This window comes from Callorhinus ursinus, unplaced genomic scaffold (genome assembly GCF_003265705.2).
Source record: "Callorhinus ursinus isolate GAN/ISIS: 27379988/994484 unplaced genomic scaffold, GSC_fseal_2.0 scaffold1, whole genome shotgun sequence".
NCBI classification, from domain to species: domain Eukaryota; kingdom Metazoa; phylum Chordata; class Mammalia; order Carnivora; family Otariidae; genus Callorhinus; species Callorhinus ursinus.
The window spans coordinates 63,893,439-63,904,194 of NW_027397063.1; the positions used below are offsets into that span (position 1 = coordinate 63,893,439).

Here is a 10,756-nt window from a genome sequence, read left to right on the forward strand (position 1 = left end):
TAAAAACGGTAGGGGGAATCCATGCCATAGGGGGTCCCAAAGATGAGCCCTGGTCCCCAGAGCCCCGGGCCAGAGGTTTCTTCTATTCTGTCCCACTAGGGGAGGCAGGAAGGCAGAAACACACTTGAACTTAACCTTTGCTCCTTCTTCAATTCGGAACGTTAATGCTAAAAGTCTTGGTATTATATAATCCAACACATCCATTTTACTCATGAGGATCCTGAGGCGGCGGGGGAAGTGCCTTGATTAGGTTAATGCAGAGGGAGGGGGGAAGTGCCTTGATTAGGTTAATGCAGAGGGATTCCAGGTCACTTCAAGGCCTGCATCCAAGGTGCTTCCTGAAGGCTTTCTGCCACACCACATTATTTGAGCCTTCATTTGACTCACATTAGAGGGACTGGGGCCACAACCTTGGAACAGAGATGAGCAGGAATGAGACTCCAACTCCATCCAGTGCCCTTTCCAAATAAACCATCTTTCTCCAAACCAGAATCAACCCTCCCTAGGGAGGTCAGGGAAGTTCCAAGGAAACTCTTGGGAATTGAATCTACCTCATGAGGAGACGAGGAGTCAGCTGAACCCCAGCCTTCCCTCCTTCCCCAACATATGTCCTCAAAACCTTGAGGAGCGCCTGGGCGGCTCAGCCAGTTAAGCATCTGACTCTTGATTTCAGCTCAGGTCAGGATCTCAGGGTCAGGATCTCAGGTCCGTGAGACTGAGCCCTGTCTCAGGTTCCTTGCTGGGCCTGGAACCTGCTTAAGATTCTCTTTTTCCCTCTCCCTCCGCCTCTCGCTCCCATCTCGAGCTCTCTCTCTCTTAAAACAAAAAAAGAATAACAACAACAACAAAAAACAAAATACCTTGACTCCTCCATCCAGGTAATGCCATTGAGCTTTATCAGACCCATTCTCCTAGCTATTCTCCTAACCTGAAGTAGAATCACTCCTTTACTCCTCCCCTAGTGTTTCCTGAGCACCAACTAGGTGCAAGGCTCTGTGTTAAGTTTGATGAATCAGAGATGCCCGAAGTCCTTGGAGTATTCAACCAACCAGGAAAGATACGGATGATTAATAATCATGATGCAATGGGAAGAGCTCCCCCACCCTCAAACTAGACCTGCTCTTCTAGGGTGAGATCTTGCCAGACCAGATCTCAGGGGAGAAGGAAGAGGAGACCAGGTTCCTCTGGGGGCCGCCACGCCACCACCAGGAGCATTCGTGCCATGAAGACATCACCTGCCCTTTCCACCTCCAGCAGCAGGCAGCTAGTAGATACTCATTCACACTTTCGTGACAGGAGTGGCATGCTTAGGAATGGCATGACAAGTATTTATCATCAAGCATCTACCATGCATGAAATGTAGAGGTACCAAAGAAAGGGGGATCAGAGAAAAATTCAACTGCCAGTTTCTGCCATCCCAAAGCTAAAAATCTGGTTATAAGCCATAAGAATGGGAGGAATGTGAAAAGAGCATGGGTTTCAGAGTTCAGACCCTTGGGTCTAGGTCCCTCCTGTGTAACCTTGGGCATGACACCACCCCTCTATGGCTCAGTTTGTTCGTCTGTAAATGGGGGACAGGGCCAGAGCATGCCCAGGGATTGCAGGATTGGTGCTGACTGATGAGTGTGTGTTTGATTTGTTTGTCCCTTCAAGTTTGGGCTTTCTTTTCTTTTAGGTTTGATTTAAGGTCTGAGTTAAGCTTGTGGGAAGGAGGAGAAATGAAGAGAGGATCAGGTGGGAAGCTGGGCAATCGGAGAGGCCAGAGGGAAATGATGCCTTTCAGGAGGAAACGGGATGGGACCGAGATGAAGGGGGGATGCAAAAGAGGAGGCTGTCAGAAGGGCCACCCTCTGCGGGGGTTAGAGACACGGACTCTTGCTGGTGCCACTGAACATTCCTAGAGAGGGGAGGGAATGGGTGCCAAGTTCCAAGGCCACCTAGCCATTCAAGCCACCGACATGATGGTTATTCAGAGCTGCTCAAATTGGGTCACCTCCGAGCAGGTCACGGGGGGCTGGCCTCCAGCAGCCTGGGGCCTCGGATGAGCCAGCAGGAGCAGGAAAGGCCCCAGCTGACAATAAAGCCAGATTTAGATGTGACCATGTGCAGGAAAACCTGGTGCCCGGGGTCCAGAGTGCCCTGACCCCATGGCCTCCTTGCCCTCCAGGGAGCCCGGAGTAGTTTCCCACATGTCAGACGTGGCTCCCCGGTGCCCGGTGTGTGCACACTTCTCGCTCTGTCGTGCATCACTTGCCAGCAGATGCGAGGACCCCTGATGCATACCCCTTGGAGGAAAGGGTTCTGCTTATTGAACTACTAAATCCTGCTAGAAATGAGGGCAACTTGCTCCTCATAGAATGTTTATGTTTCTCGTGATCCTCGGCGGACTCCCATGAGGTTTTTCCATCTCCAGTGTGGTGCCAGGGGTGGGTTCTACCCGCCGGTTCTCTCTCCTTTCAAGAGCAGGGCCCTTAAAAGCAGCTCTGTCTCTGGGAGGGAATTGTGCTTTCTCAGTCTAACAGAACCTTTCTAATTTGGTCTAAAATCTGTTCTGCCGACTCTGGGGGCAGTGAGTGGGAGGTTTGCCTTAGGGAGGAGCATGCAAGTGCGTGGAGCGGGCGTTCTCCGCAACTGTAAGTGTTGAGAATATCTGTAATACTACGGTTTATTTTGTACTGCCTTGCCTTTCCCTCGCTCCCCGTCAACACAAAGCCACAAATGGTACAAACGAACATGGGAGGATGTTTTTGCGGTTGATGAAACGCCTCCTCCGTGGACTCGAGCTGCCACCGGCAAGACCTCTCTTGCCGCCGGAAGTCACTTCGTTTTTCACGCAGTCAATGGTGCATTGTTGGACACAGAGGATTACTTAGGCTGGGGAAGAATGTGGAAAGCGTCTCACTGCATTTAAAGTACCATCAGGTTACGCAAAGGAGAAACATGAACCTCCCCTCGCAAGAAGGAAAAGCTAGACGCGATGAGTAAACCAGACCTCAGGTGCTCCCTGGAAGGTGTGTTTCATCTAAGCACTTAGTTTTGCTTTGGCCACACCACTCTTATCCCTCCGAGGGTCAGGAGCAAATTAGGGTTCAGTATTTGTTTTTTTCTCATTCTTCTCTTCTTACACTAGTGATATCATCCCTGGAAGACTAAGATGTAAGGAGAGGTGAATCATGTATCACCTTCACATCTCTTCTAGAATTACATCAGCCGGAGGGCTATGGGGCGCAGTGGGGATAAAGACCAAAAAGTAGAGGGGAGGAAGGAGGGAAGGGGAGGGCACCAGGAGTGAGGGAGGGAACTAGTTCTTTTGCAGTCTGCTTATTTTCTTCTTCCTCCTTCCTCAACCCCTAAGCCCCCCTTCCCTATTCATAAATCAGGTAACTGGAAAAATCAGACTTTAAAAGAGAAAGTTGCCTTACATTTATTGATGGTGTTGGTTTAAATGTCATTTGTCTGAATTTTCTGACCAATCGCCACACCCCCACCAGTCACGGATAAATGCCAACCTTGGCATTGTCACTAGACCATTAACTGGTTAAGAATGAAGACACATAGGGGCACCTAGGTCGTTCAGTCGGTTAAGTGAGCAGCTCTTTGATTTCGGCTCACGTCATGATCTCAGGGTCGTAAGATCGAGTCCTGCATAAGGCTCCGCACTCAGTGGGGAGTCTGCCTGAGATTCTCTCCCCCTCTCCCTCTGCCCCTCTCCCCGCCCCCCACACACACTCTCTCAAATAAACCTTTAAAAAAAAAAAAAGAATGAAGACACAGAGACCCTGCCCCACCACAAGTATTAACCACGTGATTTTCACCCTCTTCAATGTTCTTATCGGGGGTGCCTGGGTAGCTCAGTCGTTAAGCGTCCGCCTTGGGCTCACGTCATGATCCCAGGGTCCTGGGATCGAGCCCTGCATCGGGCCCTCTGCTCTGCGGGAAGCCTGCTTCTCCCTCTCCCACTCCCCCTGTTTGTGTTCCTTCTCTCGCCGAGTCTCACTCTGTCAAATAAATAAATAAAATCTTAAAAAATAATAATAATGTTCTTGCCAGTTTCAAAGAGCAGAGGAACTTGGCAATGTGTGAAAATAATTTCAAATGTGAAATCCAGTCATGCAAGATAGTGATGGGCCACACAGCTGGCTGCCAGTCTGGTGAGAGCTCTATGGAAGGCATGTAGTATGAGTATCTGGGGAGGGGAGGATCTGACTCACCTGACCTCTCTCTACCTAGGCATTTTAAATTTCATGCAATGATGTGTATCTGAGGTATTTGGGGAGAGGGGTAGGGACTCTCAACCAAACCAAAATATAACAGATTCAAAGGCCTGGACCTTGTGCTAATGCCCTTAAGAAGTGATTCTGAGGGGCGCCTGGGTGGCTCAGTCGTTAAGCGTCTGCCTTTGTTCAGCTCAGGTCATGATCCCGGGGTCCTGGGATCGAGCCCCGCATTGGGGTCCCTGCTCGGCGGGAAGCCTGCTTCTCCCTCTCCCTCTCCCCTGCTTGTGTTCCCTCTCTTGCCGTGTCTCTCTCTCTGTCAAATAAATAAAATAAAATCTTAAAAAAAAAAGAAGTGGTTCTGAGTATTTTTTAAGTTATTTCCCATCCACCCTTTGCTTTTTGTTTCTAAAGCTAATCTTATGCCCAAACCACTCCTGTTGATTAGGAAGAAAATCTTTCACCCTCCCTCTATGGTTCCGATAAATTCCAGACGCCTCAGGATCTGTGGGTCTAGCTGCCCAAAACATAATTATGATGAAAAAAAAGCAGAGCGGCCTCAGGACAGCAGGGAAGGCCAGAAGTGGGATCATTTCTGCAACACAGGAAATGGAGCCCAAAGGGGCAAAGGGAAAAAAATAATTTGAGGAAGGCACAGTTTTGGCAGCATCTTATTACAACTTCCAGCTGATCGGGTGTAGCCAAACCAGAGACATCTGTTTGGAGTTTACAACAGAAACAAGCTCACAGAAAGCCTGAAAACCCTGACGCGCGCGCGCGCGTGCGCACACACACACACACACACACACACACACACACACACAGCTCTAACAGTTCTCATCTGCCTTGACCACACACACACACACATACACACACACACACACACAGCTCTAACAGTTCTCATCTGCCTTGACCTCCAGACCATTCCCCCACTGGGTCACGCTGGGTTGTAGAAGGGAAGGAAATAGGTTCTTCCGCTGGCCTCCCCACCCGCCCCACCTGCGCCATGACTCATTCAGGCCATGATCAGAACTTACCAACCTTCCTCTCTCCTTGATTTTCCTCCAGGAAAAACAGAGATGGCCCCACTACTCACAGAGCCCCAAGTACACTTTCTTTAGGTCTCTGGTTGATCTTTAAAGCCCCTTGAGCTGTTTGTAAAGGAAAAGGTGAACCCCACAGAAGGTGGTAAAACCTCAGAAGACCTTGAAAGTCACTCCTCCCTAAATCACCTCACAAGTCTGGGAGTGAGGAACAGAACTCAGCCTGTATCTCCAAGAATTAACTCCGAGAGACCCAGAAAAAGTCCACACACACCCCCTCCCCAGTTTACTGCAGGAAGAATATGGGAGGATACAAAGAGAAGGTGAGAGCTGGCCCCAGCCATGGCACCCACCGTGGTGGAGGGCAACAAAAGCCCCGGACTATGCAAAGAGCGGGTTCCGCTTCTGGAATCACCGGCGAGCACGGCAAAGGCCAAACCCTGTCCTACCGCCGCACCCTGACGCCGATGGCCAGGCCCTCTTCCCGCCCCACGGCCCCCAGCATTTTCAGCGGCACTTCCAGACGCTCACCTGTTTGGTGAATTGTCTTCTTTATTCTCTCCCCACTGGCATGCAAACAGAACCAGAGCAGTGCTACTCTTAGAAAATAACAAAACGTTTTATACACATTTCTGTATATACAACTGAACATTTTACATGTCCCTTTTGCACAGCAAAAGATAAAAACATTTAGCTCCGAGAACACAGTTATGTACAAAAAAAAATGTCAAAAATACTTCACAACAGTGCAAAATGTGTTACACAGTATCATGGAGGGAGATCGTTTGAGCAGGAGGAAGGTGTGTTTTTAAAGGAAAACTCCTTTTTTAAAGATATTAGATGTCTTTAACTGTAAACAAAATGCAACTTTCTTTCATTTCCCCACCACCACCACCCCCAAACAGTTATTTGAGGAATTTGGCAGAATTTCAAGGGTCTGAGTCTGAGGTAAACAACCCAAGCTCTCGCACCAAAAAGACTGGGGTTAAGGAGGTGGCATCAGCCTCAAACGCTGTGAGAGCAGGAAAAAAAAAGTTTTTTAATGACATGTCAGTGACAGCGCTAGGCGGCTCCCTGTTATTGGGTCGGTCCGGGGAGGAAATTAACCCCTCCTCCTCAGGCCCCAGCTGTCCCACAAACAGGAAACTGGCCGGCAGGCAGGCATCCCTGGCGGGTAGGACTTTGCTAACCAGCAGGCCCTTCCCTCACCACCACCCCCCAACGCCCACCCCCGGCCCCCAGGGCCCTGCCTCTCTCTCCCACCGTGCACTTTGCCCCCTCGCACATCTCCACGCGCAACCGGAGCCCCGCTTCTAACAGAGCCATATGTGCTGAAGGAGAGGGCCAGGGTAACTCTGGGCCTCAAGCGTCCCGTTTCCCCTTTCCTGGAGGCTGTCCAAAAGACGGGTGGGGAGTCACGGTGGGGCGTCAGGGGCGCGCGCAGGGGGCTGCTGCGATCTCAACCCGAGTGGGGCTCCTCTGGGTTGGCGCCGTCGGCAGGGCCCGACCGGTCCCCGGCGGTGGCAGAGGTGGCGTCCGGGCCCCCGCCTTCGATGGAGCTCTCGCTGCCGGTGCTCTCTCCGGACAGCAGGCGCGTCACCCGCAAGTCGGCCTGCAGGCTGCGCACATCATTGCCGAAGCTGAGCTCTCCCAGGTCGTTAATAAGCTGGGACAGCTCGGCCTTCATGTCGGGGGCGCTGCCCATCAGCAGAGGCGACGGCCCAGCCCCAGGGCCCAGGGAGACCCCGCCGACCCCTAGCGCCTCCTCGCGGCCACTCTCCAGCGTGTCCAGCAAGTCCCCGCATTCCAAGTGCATGGCCACCACCAGCGCCCGCTGCGCCTCGGCCTCTTCCCCTGCCGGGTGTCGGTCCTCAGCACGGTCCTCCTCCTCCTCCTCCTCTTCCTCCTCCTCCTCCTCTTCCTCCAGGCAGCCCTCCGTGTGCTCCTCTTCCTCTTCCTCCTGCAGCTCCTGCTCCTGCTGTTCGCCGAGCAAGTCCTCGGTGATGGAGCCCAGCTTGGGCGCGCTGCGGCTGCGTTCCACTGGCGGCTTGTAGCAGCAGGGTCCGTGCAGGAGCAGCTTGCGCAGCGGCACTAGCGGGATGGTGTGCGCGCCCACCAGCTCCTGCTGCTGGTGACGCGCATCGTCCCTCCGCTTGAGCCGTTTAAATTCCGCCAGTGCGTTGGCCGACGTCTGGTACAGCAGCAGGGCCATGGCCTGAGCCTTCTCGGGCTTGGACACCAATACCGCGTGGCAGCGCAGCATTACCGCCTTGTGCTTGAGCTCGTGCCGGTATACCCAGGCGAAGACCTTGGGCAGCCGAGCGTCTGCCACGCAATAGGTAACGCGGTGCAGCAGGTAGAGGTGGCCCGGGCGGCGCAGCGCGCGCTCCTCGGCGTGCACCATGCGGATACCCTGCGCACTCACAGTCAGCTTCATCTTGGTGCCCTGACGACCCGCCTCGCTCTTGCTCCAGATCTTGCCCACCGCTAGGTCAGTGCAGCCGTCGCCGCGCGCCTGGATGGTGGTGGCATTGCCCAAGTAGAGCACGGTGTAAGTGGGGTCCTCGCTGGTGATGTGCAGCTTCTTGCGCTTGGAGCGGAACATGCTGCCCACCCGGCTGAGCGCGCCTTCGGGGCACGCCCGCGCCAGCGAGCTGAGCGCCGAGTAGTGCAGGCTCACCGCGTAGCCCTTGGGCTTGGACGCCTGCCGTGGCGGCGCCTCGGCCAGCAGCTCGAACTTGTGCTTCTTCCACGGCAGCATCTCCGGAGGGCGCCCCCGCGCAGCTGGGCGGCGGCGGCGGCGGAGCGCGGGGTACAAGACCCGCCGAGCCACCCGCCCTGGCCGGGCTCGGCCCGGGCAAGACAGAAAAATAAAACTCTGCTGGGAGTGGCCCAGTGGTAGAGAGGGGGTTAGGGAGTATCGTGCTCAGGGACCCCGCCGAAAGGGGTACGGGTACAAATTTTAAAAGAGAAGAAAATATCTAGCTGCGAGGGGGCGGGGGGAGGAGGAAAGCGCGCACAGATTTACCCCAGCCAGGGCAAGGACGAGGGCAAACAGTCTTAGGCAAGCAAAATGAGAGAAAGAAGAAATCAGAGAGGAACGTTAAAAAGAGATGCGCGCGCGCAGAGGGTGCCCCAGCCAAAGCAGCCAGGACGGGGCGAGAATATGCAGGAACTCCTCGGTGAACCTGGAAAGGCCCACCGCTCGCTCTCTCTCTCTCTCTCTCTCTCTCTCTCTCACACACACACACACACACACACACACTCCCCAGGGCTGGGACTAAAAACCGCGCAAACTCGATAGCGAGTGTGCCCAGCGGCCAGTGCTCCCCGCCCCTAAGTGGTGTTGGAGCCTGAGAGCCCCTCGTCTGGGCTGGTCCCAGAATGTGCGGCTTGCCGGGAGTGCAGTCAGATGCTGCCCCGGCTGGCCGCGGCGGGCCCGGCGCAGCACTCCGCCTGTGGCTCACTGCATCTTCGCTCCGGCCCGACGCGGGGACTCAGGCTCGGCTGGCTCACTGTCCCGGCTGGCTCGGCCGGGGCAGCGCGGGGCGCCGAGGGTGGGGCGCGCGCATGGTCGGCTCCGGGACGGTCGCTACCTCATTTCTTCCCTCCAGGGGTGTCCGACTCCGCTCCCGAGGTCCCGGAGGTCTGCTGCCCGCCCTTGCGGCGCGCCTGTCCCGTGCTGCGAGCAGTAGCCGGCTCGCCAGCCTCACATCTTTGCGGTCCGGGAGCCAGATCTCGGGTAAATATAGGCCGGCGCGAACCATTCGCTGCGCGGGGACAGGGGAGGAGCAGAGAAGAGGATGCGTTTCGGGCTCGGACGGCCGGTGGGTCCCTGGTCTCTTAAAGGGACCTAGTTGCAGCCATTTGTCGAGGGAAAGGGGAAACTGGTCCAATCCCGCAATTACATCTCAAATTTACCAACATCTCATTTATCTACAGGTATCGCCAAGACCCGGGGTTACCCCTCGGGAAAAGCAACTTGAATTCTGACACTCCACCCTCGGGCTGAATTGCAACTCGCTAAATAAATGTACGTCTACATCGAAACTTCTGGGGGAAGTGGTAGAACGTGGGATTTAGACTAATTTACTATGTAAAAAGGTTGGGGAAATAGTGGTTCTTTCCATGTGTGACAGCTCTCAGAATGACTGGGTGCTGTTTAATATTATTTTTTTTTCACAATTTTTTTTTTCATTAAAAGTAATAGAAGCAAGGAAAACAGCGAGATTTATCTTTTAGGATCTTGGAGCCCTTTCTCTACAGACAAGCAGATAGTGAGAAGCGAGATGAACATAATGGGGTGATTGGAGTCAACAATATAGTATATAGCCCATAAATAATGCGCTTCCTACGCCTAATCCCTAGCAGTAACCCCTCCTGCTCTCAGGCCTCAGAGAAGAGCAGTTTTCTGAGACCCGTACAATTTCTAAGTAATGCTTATGTGTGATTAGAACTCATTTTATTTTGGCAGGTCAGTCATTCAGTTTTATTACATCACTGACACATTTTGGGTAAGAATTCCTAGTAAAAATCCAAGTGACCTTTTTTTATTTCACTGTCTAATAATGCTCAGCTACCGTCCACTAGGAATGACAATCACATTATTATGCTTTTCTCCTATGCTGACTGAACAGTGTAGCTTCAGTCATCTGACCAGCTTGACCTTTGGCTGATAACTCATTTCTGGACCCTCAAAACAACCTGCTTGCCTCTATGGTCTGCTCAGTCAAAGCAAAAAAAAACTTCAAGCTGGAATGTGTGATAAATGTCCAGATGATCCTGCATCAAACTCCCAAGTTCGTCCTGGAGGAGGACAGTGGACCCCTTTACTCCACAGGCCCCATCCACTGGGGATCTTGGATATCTTTGGCTTCCATGCCAAAACCACTGATTTCAGAACCACCACCGTAGCCCCTCCTGGAAATTCTCTGGAGCCAAACCTTTGCTAACTTTTAACCTTTCTTTGAAATTTAAATAACTTTTCTCTGAATTCTAACCCAGTTTTCTCAGACTCATTGGTGCTGAGTTTCAATGTAACTTTTCTGAGTACTTTTTGGTGCCAGGCCCTGAGCCAGGAGCAGACCCAGTTCCTTTCTCCAAGGAGCTCCCAGTCCAATGAAGGATGTAAATTGCACCCAGCTCTGGGCTTCCACTGAAACTAGGAGAGCACCCTGTGTCCCCCAGTGCCTGGTACACAAATAGGCACTACTTGATTGTTGATTTAATGAATGAGACATGCATGTGAATGGGAAGACAGAGCTACGTGCCCTGACAACGACCCAAAGTACTATGAGAAGCTGGAAGAAGAGCAGTTTCATTTTGAGTAGGAAAATCAGAAAAGGCTCCACAGAAGGTGATGTTTGAAGAATGAGCAGGCTTTCTCCAAGCAGGGAAGAACTAAAGGGCTTTCAGGATATAGAAGACAGCAGAATTATAGGACACGAAAATGCATGCACACGTGCAGACTAGGATGGAGTTTAATGATTATAACAATGA

The 10,756-nt window shown here is 52.7% G+C and overlaps 1 protein-coding gene across 1 annotated transcript; it reads right to left on the reverse strand.

The window, feature by feature from the left end:
* Positions 1-5,857: 5,857 nt before the first annotated feature.
* Positions 5,858-9,256, reverse strand: FAM43A (family with sequence similarity 43 member A). The gene has a single exon (XM_025876429.2). The coding sequence runs from the start codon at positions 8,016-8,018 to the stop codon at positions 6,717-6,719; it is 1,302 nt and encodes a 433-aa protein (XP_025732214.1). The 5' UTR covers positions 8,019-9,256; the 3' UTR covers positions 5,858-6,716.
* Between the last annotated feature and the right edge of the window lie 1,500 nt (positions 9,257-10,756).

What these genes read in the sequence shown, in the direction of transcription:
- FAM43A (XM_025876429.2), bottom strand. Translation starts at nt 8,018, where the DNA reads ATGCTGCCGTGGAAGAAGCACAAGTTCGAGCTGCTGGCCGAGGCGCCG.